Source organism: Mustela lutreola, chromosome 7, assembly GCF_030435805.1.
Source record: "Mustela lutreola isolate mMusLut2 chromosome 7, mMusLut2.pri, whole genome shotgun sequence".
Classification (NCBI taxonomy): Eukaryota; Metazoa; Chordata; class Mammalia; order Carnivora; family Mustelidae; genus Mustela; species Mustela lutreola.
Window position 1 is genome coordinate 29648457 of NC_081296.1, and position 15494 is coordinate 29663950.

At 37.3% G+C, this 15494-nt stretch overlaps 1 protein-coding gene, 1 long non-coding RNA gene and 2 other non-coding genes across 10 annotated transcripts in view; all 4 read left to right on the plus strand.

Annotated features, from left to right (window-relative positions):
- The window catches only part of SNRPN (small nuclear ribonucleoprotein polypeptide N), a 7911-nt gene extending 377 nt beyond the window's left edge, over positions 1-7534 (plus strand). Inside the window, exons 2-7 of the mRNA XM_059180218.1 lie at positions 1006-1157; positions 3417-3528; positions 3953-4105; positions 6556-6694; positions 7130-7255; positions 7359-7534. Of these exons, the coding sequence (XP_059036201.1) occupies positions 1006-1157; positions 3417-3528; positions 3953-4105; positions 6556-6694; positions 7130-7255; positions 7359-7396 (720 nt within the window). The 3' untranslated portion in view covers positions 7397-7534. The remainder of the gene's footprint in view (positions 1-1005; positions 1158-3416; positions 3529-3952; positions 4106-6555; positions 6695-7129; positions 7256-7358) is intronic.
- A 4074-nt stretch (positions 7535-11608) lies between these two features.
- The window catches only part of LOC131835721 (uncharacterized), a 45472-nt gene continuing 41586 nt past the window's right edge, over positions 11609-15494 (plus strand). Inside the window, exons 1-3 of one of the 7 annotated variants that reach the window (XR_009355345.1) lie at positions 11609-12430; positions 13018-13169; positions 13906-13967. This is a non-coding gene — a long non-coding RNA (uncharacterized LOC131835721). The remainder of the gene's footprint in view (positions 12431-13017; positions 13170-13905; positions 13968-15494) is intronic. The other 6 variants (XR_009355344.1, XR_009355339.1, XR_009355340.1 and 3 more) reach the window with 6 other exon arrangements.
- On the plus strand, positions 11970-12042 carry LOC131837300 (small nucleolar RNA SNORD107). The gene has a single exon (XR_009355962.1). It is a non-coding gene; the product is annotated as a small nucleolar RNA SNORD107 (small nucleolar RNA).
- Positions 14848-14914, plus strand: LOC131837793 (small nucleolar RNA SNORD64). Its single transcript, XR_009356376.1, has one exon. It is a non-coding gene; the product is annotated as a small nucleolar RNA SNORD64 (small nucleolar RNA).

Consider the following 15494-nt stretch of genomic DNA (forward strand, 5'->3'; position numbering starts at 1 on the left):
AGAAGAGTTTTCCTTATGACCTAAAATAGTAAGGGACCATCCAGTGGATAGAAGACTCAGGTTATAATAGACATAAATTCTACATTAAAGATGGAGGGGTTTAGCAATTCAGGGCATGAGAAATGCATAATAATAAACAGTTTTATATCTTTAATAAAATACCCTAATAATCTGTTTTGTGGTTCTGTTAAATTTTAGGTTACTTATAGTATGTATTCCCAGCAGTAAAGATACCTTAAGGCAGCAAAAGTTGATTTGGAAAGTAGAAGGAATATTAGATTTTATGATAGCTTGTGGTCTTCTTAAGGACTACAGTATATAAATAGAGATACAGTATTATCAGCATATTGAAATTTCAGTAGAGTGAATGATTTAAGGTAAAAATATTTTTAGAAGTGACTTAGTAGGTTAAATCAAACTGAAAAAGGTTTGAGAAACAACTGTTCCAAACTCTGAAGGGGAGGGGATGTGGGGTGTGATATAACTAGGATAAAGGTCTTTGGGGAACTAAATAATAGTTTGTGTTTGCATTGGGTCAATGGGAATTGGAAAGTTTCTGATGGAGGTAGAAATTTCCTACTGTTTGGCTACAGGTCTAGGAGAAAAGAAGTAATCCATAGTGTTGAGTGTTCTGAAAGAGAGTGGGATTTGGGAACAAAATTGGGAAAGGAGACTAATTAGAATGATAGAATACTAACATGAAACTGGGTTTGTGACTCTGTTGGGGAAGAAATGTAGTTAGGGAAATATAATTAGGATGATGGGAGACTACACTTAATACATTCTGAGAAGTAGAGGGTTCCATAGAAGAGCATAGTTGCTCTGGGCCTAAATTGGGTCCAGTATCTTGAGACTGAAGGGATTTTTGGAGAAAATAAGGGAGGCAGGATGTGTTAAGGAAACAAAGTTTGGATTGACAAAGGAATAGGGAAGACATGGTGGGAAGGTTATAACATAATTACAAACTGGCTTATGAGTGACTGACAACTTTCTTACTTCTTTCAGACTGTGGGAAAGAGCAGCAAGATGCTGCAGCACATTGACTATAGAATGAGATGTATCTTGCAAGATGGCCGAATCTTCATTGGCACCTTTAAGGCTTTTGACAAACATATGAACTTGATCCTCTGTGATTGTGATGAATTCAGAAAGATCAAGTAAGACTATTTTGGGTTTGGTTGGTGGGAGAATGAGGGAGAGGGTAATAGGTATAAGGAGTTATAGAGGGTAACTGTTAAGAGAGGAGGAAAAATGTGGTAGGGCTAGTCTATTGCCTTACAACCTAAACCATTACTGAATTGGATTAGGGTCTCCCAGTCATAAAGTCGCTGTATTTACACTACTGTTTTAAGTTTGCAAACATACATGAACTTAATTTGAAATAGAACTCACAGTATGAACAGAGTATCTGCATTTATTTAAAAAGTTATGAGATGGGGCATCTGGGTGACTTAGTGGGTTAAGCCTCTGCCTTCAGCTTAGGTCATGATCCCAGGGCCCTGGGATCTAGCCCTGCATCAGGCTCTGCTCCACAGGGAGCCTGCTTTCCCCCTCTCTATGCCTGTCTCTCTGCCTACTTGTGAGCTCTCTGTCAAATAAATAAAATCTTAAAAAAATAGTTAGAAGATGTTATTAATAGGTTTGGTTCTGCAGCATTCCTGAGGGAATAACATTTTTCGGTTTTAGTGGTAGAGGAGTTGGGATATGATTAGAATACTCCAGGCTAAGTTCAACATTTGGTTCTACTAGCCTCTTTGCATGTTCCTTGTGTTGGCCAAATTCATCATGTCCAGTGTTGATTTGGTGTCCATTCTTAATCCTTTTTGCTTATTGTATTTATCATTTGCCCACTTCATTTCTTCAGGAATGACCTTTATGTTTATGCCTTACCACATTAGGCTACCATCTTTATACCTGTGACCAGGGAGCTTGCTTTCATAGGGCGCTGTTGACTATCTGCAGCAAGATCACAGAAATTGGTGGATCTTAGTGGCATCCTACTTCCACTCAGTTGACTTTTCATTCAGAGGAGTTGAGTTGGTGCTTGTAATACCTCTGGACATTCAAGATGGCTTTGTTTTAGGCTTTTATCTTGGGGTAGAACTTGTGAGGCATCACCCTGGATTCTTGGCTTGATTTACTTTATTTCCACAGTTGGTGATATCCAGAAGTTTAAATTGCCTATTTCATATAAGTTTTATTAAATATGCAGAAAAGATAATTTTTTTAAAGCTTTTATTTATTTATTTGACAGACAGAGATCCCAAGTAGGTAGAGAGGCAGGCAGAGAGAGAGAGAAGAGGAAGCAGGCTCCCTGCTGAGCAGAGAGCCTGATGCGGGGCTCGATCCGAGGACCCTGAGATCATGACCTGAGCTGAAGGCAGAGGCTCAACCCACTGAGCCACCCAGGCGCCCAGAAAAAGATAATTTTCAGCATGAGTTGTCTGCTGTACTCTTTAAAGTCTTTTCCTCTCAGGCAAAAAACATATTCAAAAACATATTCCACATCTTTCCCTTTTCATGTATTCTCCATCTCCCTGCACACCAAGTAGGATTATTTCAGATATTCTAGGATGATGGCATGTTTCAGTGCTTTTTCTTGTGTGTAAATAATGTAGATTTTTCCCTAAAATACAAATTCTAAAGGTATTTGAGAGTTTTAGGCATATTAATTTCTCTGTTTCACTTTTCTCACTAAGATACAAGGATAATTTCACATGCATAATGCTTTAAACTGTGCATTATTCTCTGATAATATTTAATGAGGATTGTTCAGTGACATTGTCAGTTGCTTTTACCCATATTACATAGTATATATATGCCTCATGAATTTATGATTTTTTGCTGTTGACAGTTGTGACTACACAAGTTTTTTTTAAATTTTGTTTTTATTTATAGTTATTTTACTTTATTTTATTATGTAAGTGGTAATGCCAATAATGCATAGTCATGCCTTATTCAAATCCTTTTTTTTTTTTTTTTGCCTTTATCTTTTGGAATAAAAAGACTGCCTCTTATTATTACTATTTTAGTTGTCTGTCATCCAGATTTACTTAAAATATGATTTAAAAAATGTTACTTCCCATGTTAACATGAAAACACATTACAATTAACTTGTCTTAAAAGTTTCAGCTGCATAATTTGCATTTTGTTTAACAAAGCAGAAATTAATCTTGCTGAATAAAACATTGAGGTAACATTCTTAAAAATTTTGATAGGAAAGGGGTTTACCATTTTTCCTTATATGTCAGTGAGTCTAGTGTTTTTGTATTGGTCTTTGTTTTGTTATAACTTAGTAATAACTTAGTAACTGAGCATGAATATTTTCATCAATTATTGTCCTAGTTGATACCTAACTTAAATTTTAGTGAGTGACCACTAATTTAATCTCAACAATGTTTACTTTTGATTTATAGGCCAAAGAATGCTAAGCAGCCAGAGCGTGAAGAAAAGCGGGTTTTAGGTCTGGTATTACTACGTGGGGAGAACTTGGTATCCATGACTGTGGAAGGACCACCCCCCAAAGATGTAAGGAAGCTGTAGGGTAGGACAGAACATTAATGTGGAAGGACATTAGATTATTTGAGATGTTTGCTAAATGAAGGTACAATAAGGCATAATAATAATATACATTTGTCAAGTAAAATATGCCCAGCACTTAATGTCCGTGCTTACTTGTCCATATATGGTGATAAAGGACTTTTCAGTGAATTATTCTATGTGCTGGAACTACCTATATAAGGGTGGGAGTGGTAGATTTCTGTGTACTAAAAATTCTATGTACTTGTAATGTGTTGAATGCCTCCATGGTGTACTTGCTTATTCCTTAGAGTATGGAACTAATACAAACTAGATGATGTAAGAAAATAGTGGGAGGTAGTGATATTTTAGGAATAAGATTATTCGTGACATTGGTAAATAATTTGATTTCAAATAATTTTTCTTGTTTCAGACTGGAATTGCTCGGGTACCACTTGCTGGAGCTGCAGGAGGTCCTGGGGTTGGCAGGGCAGCTGGCAGAGGAGTGCCAGCTGGTGTTCCAATTCCCCAGGCTCCTGCTGGATTAGCAGGCCCTGTCCGAGGGGTTGGGGGGCCATCCCAACAGGTGAGGAGATAGGAGAAGGTTTTATATTATTTAGAGAATATGTCTAGAAGCTGAATAGATTTAAAAGCCTGAGTGCACATCCTATAACTATGTAAGCAGCATATGTTGTAGAAGGTAATGAAAGACAAATACACATCAGGAGGGGAAAGGATTAAAGCCACCTTGATAAGAGGAACTTATCAGAATGGGTGAGTAAAGAGAAATATGGATTGGTAAACCAGAGTTGATGGATGCCTGGGTGGCTTAGTGGGTTAAATCTCTGTCTTCAGCTCAGGTAATGATCTCAGGGTACTGGGATCGAGGCCTGCATCAAGCTCTCTGCTCAGTGGGGAGGCTACTTGCCCTCTCTCTCTGCCTGCGTCTCTGCCTACTTGTGATGTTTCTCTGTCAAATAAACAAAATCTTCAAAAAAAAAAAGTTGAAAAAATGTGAAAGGACTTAGTAGGTTAAAATAGGGAATGTATTTGGAGAACAGTGTGGAGATTCCTTAAGAAATTAAAAACAGCAACGCTATGACCTTGCAATTGCACTATTGGGTATTTACCACAATTATACAGACGTACTGAAAAGAAGGGCCATCTGCACCCCAATGATCATAGCAGCAATGGCCATAGTCACCAAACTAGAAAGAACCAAGACGCCCTTCAACAGAAATGGATAAAGAAGATATGGTCCACCTCAATGTGAGAAAGGAATCCATCAAAATCCTTGAGGAGACCACAGGCAGCAACCTCTTCGACCTCAGCCGCAGCAGCTTCTTCCTAGGAACATCACCAAAGGCAAGGGAGGCAAGGGCAAAAATGAACTATTGGGATTTCATCAAGATCAAAAGCTTTTGCACAGCGAAGGAAACAGTTAACAAAACTAAAAGACAGCTGACAGAATGGGAGAAGATATTTGCAAATGACTTATCAGATAAAGGGCTACTGTCCAAAATCTATAAAGAACTTAGCAAACTCAACACCCAAAGAACAAATAATCCAATCAAGAAATGGGCAGAGGACATGAACAGACATTTCTGCAAAGAAGACATCCAGATGGCCAACAGACACATGAAAAAGTGCTCCATATCACTCGGCATCAGGGAAATACAAATCAAAACCACAATGAGATATCACCTCACACCAGTCAGAATGGCTAAAATTAACAAGTCAGAAAATGACAGATAATGGCGAGGCTGCGGAGAAAGAGGAGCTCTCCTACACTGTTGGTGGGAATGCAAGCTGGAGCAACCACTCTGGAAAACAGCATGGAGGTTCCTCAAAATGTTGAAAATAGAACTACCCTATGACCCAGCAATTGCACTACTGGGTATTTACCCTAAAGATACAAACGTAGTGATCCGGAGGGGCACGTGCATTCGAATGTTTGTAGCAGCAATGTGTACAATAGCCAAACTATGGGAAGAACCTAGATGTCCATCAACAGATGAATGGGTAAAGAAGGTGTGGTATATATACACAATGGAATACTATGCAGCCATCAAAAGAAATGAAATCTTGCCATTTGCGACGACATGGATGGAACTAGAGGGTATCAGGCTTAGTGAAATAAGCCAATCAGAGAAAGACAACTATCATATGATCTCCCTGATATGAGGAAGTGGAGATGAAACATGGGGGTTAAGGGGGTAGGAGAAGAATAAATGAAACAAGACAGGATTGGGAGGGAGACAAACCCTAAGTAACGCTTAATCTCACAAACTGAGGGTTGCTGGGGGGAGGGGGGTGGGGTTATGGACATTGGGGAGGTATGTGCTGTGAAGTGTGTCAACCTGGTGATTCACAGACCTGTACCCCTGGGGATAAAAATATATGTTTATAAAAATTAAAAAATTAATTAAATTAAAAAAAGAAGATATGGTCCTTATATACAATGGAATACTATGCCTCCATCAGAAACGGTGAATACCCAACTTCTCTATCACTGTATAAACATGGATGGGACTGGAGGAGATTTTGCTGAGTGAAATAAGTCAAGTAGAGACAGTCAATTATCATATGGTTTTGCTTATTTGTGGAGCATAAGGAATAATAGGGAGGACATGGGAGATGGAGAGAAGTTAGTTGGGGGAAATTGGGAGGGGGAGATGAACCATGAGAGACTGGACTCTGAGAAACAAACTGAGGGTTTTGGAGGGGAGGGTGGTAGGAGGTTGGGTGAGCCTGGTGGTGGGTATTAAGGAGGGCACGTATTGCATGGAGCACTGGGTGTTGTGCATAAACAATGAATTCTGGAACACTGAAAAGAAATGAAAAATAACAGTAAAAGAAAATAAGGAACATGGGGTTTTAGGAGGATGTATGAGTGTGTTAAGATTTTTGAAATGAAAATGGGAGAAATACAAAATTATTATATCATATTTAATAGGCCATGGTATCCACTGATTACTTTGTTTGAATAATGTGAGAATATGCCTTACCTTTACATATCTGACCATGCCTTGTCAGGTAATGACTCCACAGGGGAGAGGCACTGTAGCAGCTGCTGCAGTTGCTGCTACTGCCAGCATTGCCGGAGCCCCAACTCAATACCCACCGGGACGGGGGACCCCACCCACTCCTGTGGGCCGAGCAACACCACCTCCAGGTAAGAAAATGATAATAGAAAGTAAGAATTTGTTATTTATCTATATAGATATTAAATACATATGTGTGTGGGGTGTGTGTGTGTGTGTGTGTGTATGTGTGATGTTACGTGAAAAATTTGTATTTTCTGGAGGAAGTGACGACAAAAAATATTCTAAAAACATACTGAACTAAGAAACAGCCCAATTATCTAACTAGTTGCTTAGATTATGGTTCCCACTTTTAAACCTCTTTTTAAGTAGTTTTTAATGGAAAGCTGTGGACTCTTATTAATGAAGTTGGGGATGGGCTTACATGGTAATGGTCCAGGAGAAATTGTTCAACCCTCTACTTAGTATCTGGGCACATTTCCTTAAATATTATCTTGTATTTTATTCTATCATCTTAGCTGAGCTTAATTATGAGGTCTTTATTTCTACCATTTTTTCTTCTCTAGGCATTATGGCTCCTCCACCTGGTATGAGACCCCCCATGGGACCACCAATTGGGCTTCCCCCTGCTCGAGGGACGCCAATAGGCATGCCCCCACCAGGAATGAGACCCCCTCCACCAGGAATTAGAGGTGAGTGGCTACACTTTTGTGCATTGGTGCCAGCTGGGCCCTTTAATATTTATGTGACGTTTTTCTAATGGTCCCATGGAATTTTGCTTTTTTTCCTCCCCAGGTCCACCTCCCCCAGGAATGCGTCCACCAAGACCCTAGGATACTGTTGATCATTCTTAAAAAGTCACTTTTTCCCCTGCGATGTGTCTTGTGAAATTGTGTAGAGTGTTTGTGAGCTGTTGTTCCCTCCTTGCTGCATTAATACTAGCTAATAAATGCACAGAGCAATTAAACTGCGAGGTACTGTTGTATGTTGTACTTTTTTGCCTGTTGATTTTGTTGTTTTCAAAGTGAAGACTGGGATTTTTCTGGTTTTGAAGTTATTATGGATAAGGTGAATTCTGTTAAGCAATGCATTTAAATAATTTTCTCTCTGATTCTTAAGATAAAATTGTTCTGATACTTGATGAAGCTTCCTAACTTCCACTTTGTGCATTGACTGGTATTAGTTTGCAACCATGACACCAAAGAAAACCCTTAACCAGGGGGTTAAGTAGATAGGTTGAAACTTACATATGGCATCTTCCTCTTTGCTATGTCATACATACCCAAAAGGAAGGAGGGGTGGGATGAAAGGCCATGTAAGGCCACCTATGGAAAGAAACTGGTACTGAAACAAACTTTGTTCATTAAATCAAAGCATTTGGAATTGGATATACTCCTTTTCATGGAAGTTTGTATCAGGTGATGAGCTTTTACAGTGCCCTTGGGCCTTGTGTGATCAGAATAGATGATACAATACTGGAATAATCATCACTGTCTACCAGTAAGTATTTACTTATACATTTTTTTTACTTAGTTTATTATTTTTAAAGATTTTATTTCTTTTCAGAGAGAGAGAATGAGAGAGAGAGAGAGCAGGAAAGGGGAGAGGTCAAAGGAAGAAGCAGAATCCCTGCCTAGCAGGGAGCCTAATGTGGGACTCCATCCCAGGATTCCAGGATTATGACCTGAGCAGAAGGCAGTCGCTTAACCAACTGAGCCACCCAGGCGCCCCTTACTTACATTTTTTTTTTAAATGAATGGAAAAGGCTGGGTACGGAACCAGGGAGAGTTCATTATTTGGGCTAAGTTGTGTTATTAGTTGATAACTCTTGAGTACAAATTATCCAATCACATCACTTAGTGGTGTACTGGAAATGTTTAGAGGAATGGGAAATATCTTCTAGTTAAATAGCTGAGGGATGCCCACATATCTGGGTCTATTTGTGATGGTTATGCAACAATGGTGAACTCACTTTTAAAAGGGAAATAGTAGAATTTTTTAGGTTTTACTGCTAAGCTTTCAACTGGGCAATGAGTCAGTCCTTATCGATTTTAATTGTGGCTTATAAAATATGAGTTAAAGATGGTTTTAATTCCTTAGTAACTTCAAACTTCAGTAGATCGATCATGTCTTTTCCATTGATTTTACAAAAAAATGTGTGTATATCACCATTTCCATCTTTTAGTTTTAATTTTTTTAAAGATATATTTTTTAAATAATCTATGCACCCAAAGTGGAGCTCCAGCTCATAGCACTGAGAGCAAGAGTCATATGCTCTACTGAATGAGATAGCCGGGTGCTCCTTCAATTTCCATCTTTTAAATCATGGCCTTTCAATTAATAGTCTCCCAAGGAAAAGGGACCCTTAAAATTACTGCAGTTGTTGTCACCAAATCTGTGTGGTCTCTCCCAAAGTAGTTTTTTTTTTTTTTTAATTTTCTTTTTTTTCTTTAATGCTTTTTTTAAAAATTAATTAATTTTTTATTTTTTATAAACATATTTTTATCCCTAGGGGTACAGGTCTGTGAATCACCAGGTTTACACACTTCACAGCACTCACCAAAGCACATACCCTCCCCAATGTCCATAATCCCACCCCCTTCTCCCAAACCCCCTCCCCCCAGCAACCCTCAGTTTGTTTTGTGAGATTAAGGTCACTTATGGTTTGTCTCCCTCCCAATCCCATCTTGTTTCATTTATTCTTCTCCTACCCACTTAAGCCGCCATGTTGTTTTTAATACTGATGGCCGCTATTAGGAAGGGAACGTAAAGTAGCCAGGTCCACCTCTGTTTAGTTAGTTTATATAAGGCAGGTGTAATACTTTAGAGATTGTAAATGTTACAGTGGAACTTCTTGGTTACTAGAGCACCAGGCAAAGTACTTGATGGGCTGGATCTCTGAAGGCAAAGCAATTCTGTTAAGATAAAATTGACTGATATATATGACTTAGAACTTCTTAAAATTGTGTGTGTGATATGCAAAGAGCATTGTTTTCTATGCAGATGGCCTTTCTGGACCAACTTTTGAATAATTTATGGTACTTTTTCCTGTTTTGAAAGGAAAACTTTCCTACTTGCATAGACCTGCTAATGTGGATGATCCTTAGATTTTGGCATGAGTGATTGTGCATCATATTCAAAGAAAACCTGTTCTCTCATATTTCCTTAAATAAAAGTTGATGGCTACTTTTGCAAGGTAGAGGTAAGTGACAAGAACTCTAGATTCTGCAAGATGCTTACTTCTAAATCGTGTTTTGATTTGGTGGTAATATTCTTTTCCTAGAACTTCTCTAATTGTTCGATAACCTTGATTGTGGGAACACATATTGAAAAAGATACTTGGTACAGATACTCCTGTAATTGCATGTGGAGTGTAAGATGAATGTGGGTCTTTTGTTATGGATTGCTAGATCTGAGCTGCTACAGAGTTCCGTTGTAAACACATAATAACAGTTTTCAAACATTCATGGCAGTAATACTTGTCCCTTATGGTTTTATCCCATTCTGTATTCACATGAAGTACACATTATATCTAAAGCACAGTTGGGCAATGACTTCTTGATTTCCTGATCACATTTATTAGCAGTAATTTCATAAATATATACACATAGCACATCAGTACAGATTTTTCATTGTGGTTTAAATAATAATTTTAAATAGAATTCTGGGATTTAATAGTTAATGTTACCTTAAATCTTCATGATTTTGAGTTATTTGTGGTATTTGTGTTTATATGATAGGTACACTGGACTTCATATAAAAATGATGTGGCTTCTTGCCCTCATACACTCATTACTCTTCTGTCATGTAAAATTTTATAAGTCTTGTAATTTTCTTCAGCTTTATCAATATATAATTGATAAATTATACTATGTAATTTTTAGGTATGATACATGATGATTTACTATACACCACTATTGTGAAAAGATTTCTACAACAAGGTTATTTAACACATCCATCACCTTGCATAGTTCCATTTTTTCTTTTTTTTTTTTAATTTTATTTATTTGACAGAGATCACAAGTAGGCAGAGAGGCAGTCAGAGAGAGAGAGTGGGACAAAGCAAGCTCCCTGCTGAACAGAGAGCCCAATTGGGGGCTCGATCCCAGGAGCCTGAGGTCATGACCTGAGCTGAAGGCAAAGGCTTTAACCCACTGAGTCACCTGGGTGCCCCTTCCATTTTTTTTTTCTTGTGATGAGAACATTTAAGATTTACTCTTGGCAAATTTCGAATATTATAATACTGTTAACTATAGCTCCCATGCTGTGTATTAGATCCTTTGAACTTAGTCATTTTATAATTAAAATTCTATACCCTTTGATCAGCATCTCCATTTTACACACCCCATCAGCCCCAGGCAACCACCATTATAGTCTGTTTCAGTGAGTTTAACTTTTTCAGAATTCACATGCAGGTGATACCAGAAGTCTTTTTTTTTTCTTTTTTGGGCAACAATACAAGGTTTATTGAGTGATAACAAATGGTAATACAAAGCTCCTAAGGAGGGAGGGGACCCAAGGGGGTTGCCCAGAAGTCTTGTAATTTTTTTTTAAAGATTTTATTTATTTATTTGACAGAGAGAGATCACAAGTAGGCAGAGAGGCAGAGAGAGAGAGAGGAGGAAGCAGACTCCCTACTGAGCAGAGAGCCCGATGCGGCACTTTGTCCCAGGACCCTGAGATCATGACCCGAGCCTAAGGCAGTGGCCCAACCCACTGAGCCACCCTGGCGCCCCGAAGTCTTGTAATTTTTTTAAACCTAACCGGTGTTTTATTTCTTGTAGATCTTAACTTGCATTATAATAATAACGTAGTAGAAACTAACTTACAGAGTTATGTGATAATAATAATACTTGTCTGGAACTTATATAATCTGATTTCAGTGATCAGGAAAACAATTTATTGTGTTCATTTCCAATAAAACTTAATTGATTTCAGCCAGTAGTCAGTTATACCCTCTGTAAGATTATATGAAGTTTTCAAATACATGTTATCCAATTGATAATACATTGCCAGATTCTTACTCATCTTTACATTCCAGTTCCCTGCGACTGGCCATTCATATAATAAAGCTCAATATTTGAATTATAGTAAATAAGTAAAGCAAGATACATTTTTTAAAAAATTTAATTTAATTTTTTATTTCTTCGGGGTCATATTCTAATCATTTTTCTTTGTATTACAGTTTTTTTGGTCTTAATAAGGTCTTTTTGCCCACATAGTTGATGACTCTGAAACGAGGAGAGAATTTAACCACTCAGTTTTCTGACATGTCACTGGATCCTACCCAGTAGTATCGGAAGGAAGCTGAAAATGGTGTTAGCTGCACTTAGGACAAACAAAAATCATTCCAGGTAAAATAACCTTGTAAAGAAAAGTTATAGTGTATTATAGAGGCCTTGGCTAGGTTCATGATGACAAAGGACCTTGTCTGAACATAATGATTTCAAAACTTGAGCTTAAATGACACTCTGAAATCTAGTCAATGTGCCTCAGTAGACTTTTCATAGAACATTATTTTCAACAGCTATTTTGACTTACTGTGGAACTTTGAATACTTAGAAATGTCAGGTGTAAATTGGCAGTATACATTGCCAATTCTTCAGACATCTTTTTTTAAGTTTTCATAAGATATTCTGAGCTCATTATTTTTCCCTTCTTTTTAAACATGTATGCTGTTGAAAGCAAAAAAGGAAACTCAGCCTTAAATCCCAGAAGGTACACACACATGCTGAGATGGAAGCAAGGACATGTAAAAGGGAGACGACCACCTCTTCGATAAAACATAGAATGCCAGAATTAGTGATGTCCAGGAAAGAGGGGAACTCATATTTATGGAACATGTATTATAAAATGCAGTGAGTATGGTAAGTGTCCTTACATGGACACCACTGGTGTTTGAAAACAATTTATTTTGGTTTTGTTTTTCTTCAATTGTCTGCAGTGAACAGTGGGCATAGACCCTATCACATGGAGGGAGACAAACCATAAGAGACTCTTAATCTCACAAAACAAACTGAAGGTTGCTGGGGGAATGGGGGTTATCGAGAGGGAGTTTGGGTTATGGACATTGGGGAGGGTATGTGATATGGTGAGAACTGTGAAGTGTGTAAGCCTGACAATTCACAGACCTGCACCCCTGGGGCAAGTAATACATTATATGTTAATAAAAATAATTTTAAAAAATGTGTCAGCATTACCAATTTTTAAAAAAATGTTAGGGTGCAAGTTCTTAAGATTTATTATAGTTCCTTCCATGTAGTGGAATGTCTGTGATTAGAATCTATGCCTAACTAATAACTAGCTCCGTATTTTTTTTAAGATTTTATTTAATTATTTGACAGACAGAGATAACAAGTAGGCAGAGAGGCAGGCAGAGAGTAGGAAGTAGGCTCTCCTCAGAGTCATTTTTGGTCAAAGAGTGGAAATAAGAAAATTCTATTTGATTTTACAGGGGTGAGAGGATCTCTCCTGCTTAATTGAGATGATGAAGGACCAATAAGAGAGCAGTTTTTGAAATCCAGTTCCAAGGATATATTTGTTTTAGATGTGAATGTTGATTAATGACTTCAGGTGTTAAATGCAGCAAGTCCATCTATGCCAAAAGTGAGTAGAATGTGAAGGGAAGCAGCTGGGTGTTGGCTCCAGTATACTTCATTCGACTTCTTAAATGATCGATGAGGAAACCTCAAGGGACTTTCCTTGTATTAAAAGTGATGTGCCGTTTGCCCCTGGTATCCTCTGTTGGCAGGGGTGCAGACCAAAAAAAAAAAAAAAAAATAGTCCCAGTGGGTCTTCTGCATTCAATGTCACCTCAGTTTTGCTCTGGAGTCCATGTTGCTAACATCAATGGTTTTTTTTCCTCTAATTTAGGAAGTTCTAATGTAGAATAGAATTGGTTAGTAGAAGTCTGGACTGGATTAATTTTCTTTGGTGGGCAAAATAATTTAAAAATGAGGTGAGGTAGCCAAGATGTAATAAAAAGCCTCAAAGACCAGCCAGATATTTGATGATTATGAATCATTTGTATTAGATTTACTGTTAACAAGGGTAACACATTGACCCATGCGTGAGATATTTGTACATCTGCAATAATTGGACTGTCTGTTCCCATATGTTTAAGTTAAATTTAATTAGACAAGCTATAGTACATCATCAGTTTCAGAGGTAGAGTTCAGTAATTCATCAGTTCCGTATAATACCTAGTGTTCATCATATCACATGCCCTCCTTAATGCCCAGCACCCAGTTACATTCCCCTGCCCATGTCCCCTCCAGAAAACCCCAGTTTGTTTACTGTAGTTAATTTGAGCCTCTCTTGGTTTTTCTCCTCCTTTGATAAGTTCCAGTCCAGTTTCCCTCCCTTCCACTATGATCCTGTGCAGTTTTTCTTATATTCCACATGGTGAGTGAAACCATATGATAATTGTCTTTGTCAGATTGACTTATTTCGCTTAGCATAATACTCTCCAATTCCACCCATTTCAATGTAAATGGTAATATCTGTTCTTATATAAAATTTATTTGTACCCCTAGTTACATTTTTTTTCTATTTAAAAAAAAAGTTTTTATTTAAATGGTATTTGGTTAACATATAGTACACTTCTATATAATACCTGGTACACTCATTAATCGTCCATCACATATTTAACCCAACAAAGAAAGAAAGTTAAAAAGTACAGTTCTTGATAGGAATAATTTATTGTCTATTAGGAGATCTGTATCAGGAAAAGCAGTGTGTGCTCTCTTCGTCCCATGATAATTTCGATTGTATTATCATCTCACTGTGTTCTTTGTATTAGAAATGTTAGACCTCCTTCAGAATCCTCAACACCATGTATCAGTGGACTTGTTGGACTTTGTGTTTTATTTATTTGATTTTCCTTAATTTTATTTCACCATTTACATGGATTCTAATTTAATTCGAATATTTTTGTAGGTGTTTTCAATGTAATCTAGATCCTTAATATATTCGAATATTTCATTTTTTTAAATTTGTTAGGTGATTTGCTTGTAGAAGCAGATTATAAACTATTATATTTAGTTCTAAGACAGCAAAGATCTTAATATTGTTATGTCACATTGCTGTCTTTTAATTTTTTTCCCATACTTTTACCTTTATTCTGTGTCAGTTGAATGATATTGCTGGCATTTAATTTACCTCATTACATGAAGACGATCGTTTGTTTTCCTAAGCTAGAAGATTTTGCATTAGTAGAGATATACTGTCTGCAGATATCAGTTCCTTTACAGAGTTGTAGTAGTTGTTGGAAAAGACATTAACTGGGTTTGTGATGAGTTATGGAAACTGAGCATGATGAAATGAGGCTGAACATGATTACTCTGAAGTACAGCCTTAGTCAGTCCCCAGCTACTTGGGACACACATATCCTGACCGTAAGTTCTTAGCCTGTAAATTTCATAAGGTATTGCAGCAATATTGTACAGGTTAGGGAATATGGAAGTGTAGGTTTTCCCAGAGATGTAAAGGGAAGTGAATCCTAAATTCCACTACTGCAGTTTCCTTTTATAGAATGTCTTCTATGTTTGTAACATTTGTATATCTGATCTTTTTAATTAGGAATTTCAAGTGAGTAATGATGTGGTAGATATTTTGCTGTTTTTTTTATATTACTATCATCATTCAGTTCGACCTTTACATCTGTTTCCCAAGAGCATGTCCCCAAACTATGAGGCAGCTCCAGTTAACATATGAGTAAGAAATTTCTAGTTTGTTGTTGAGATACTGCTTTGGTTTGAAATGAGTTTGAAATTAGAGTTACACCTTAAGCAGAATGCTAAAGATACATCAGGTGGATTACTCTAATTCTCTTAATAAACTACTACTTTCTGCATCTTTATTAAGTCCTAAATGGAGATGTAGAAGTTTGGACTGTGATTTAAGGAGATGAAGGTGACATTTCGTAGTTGT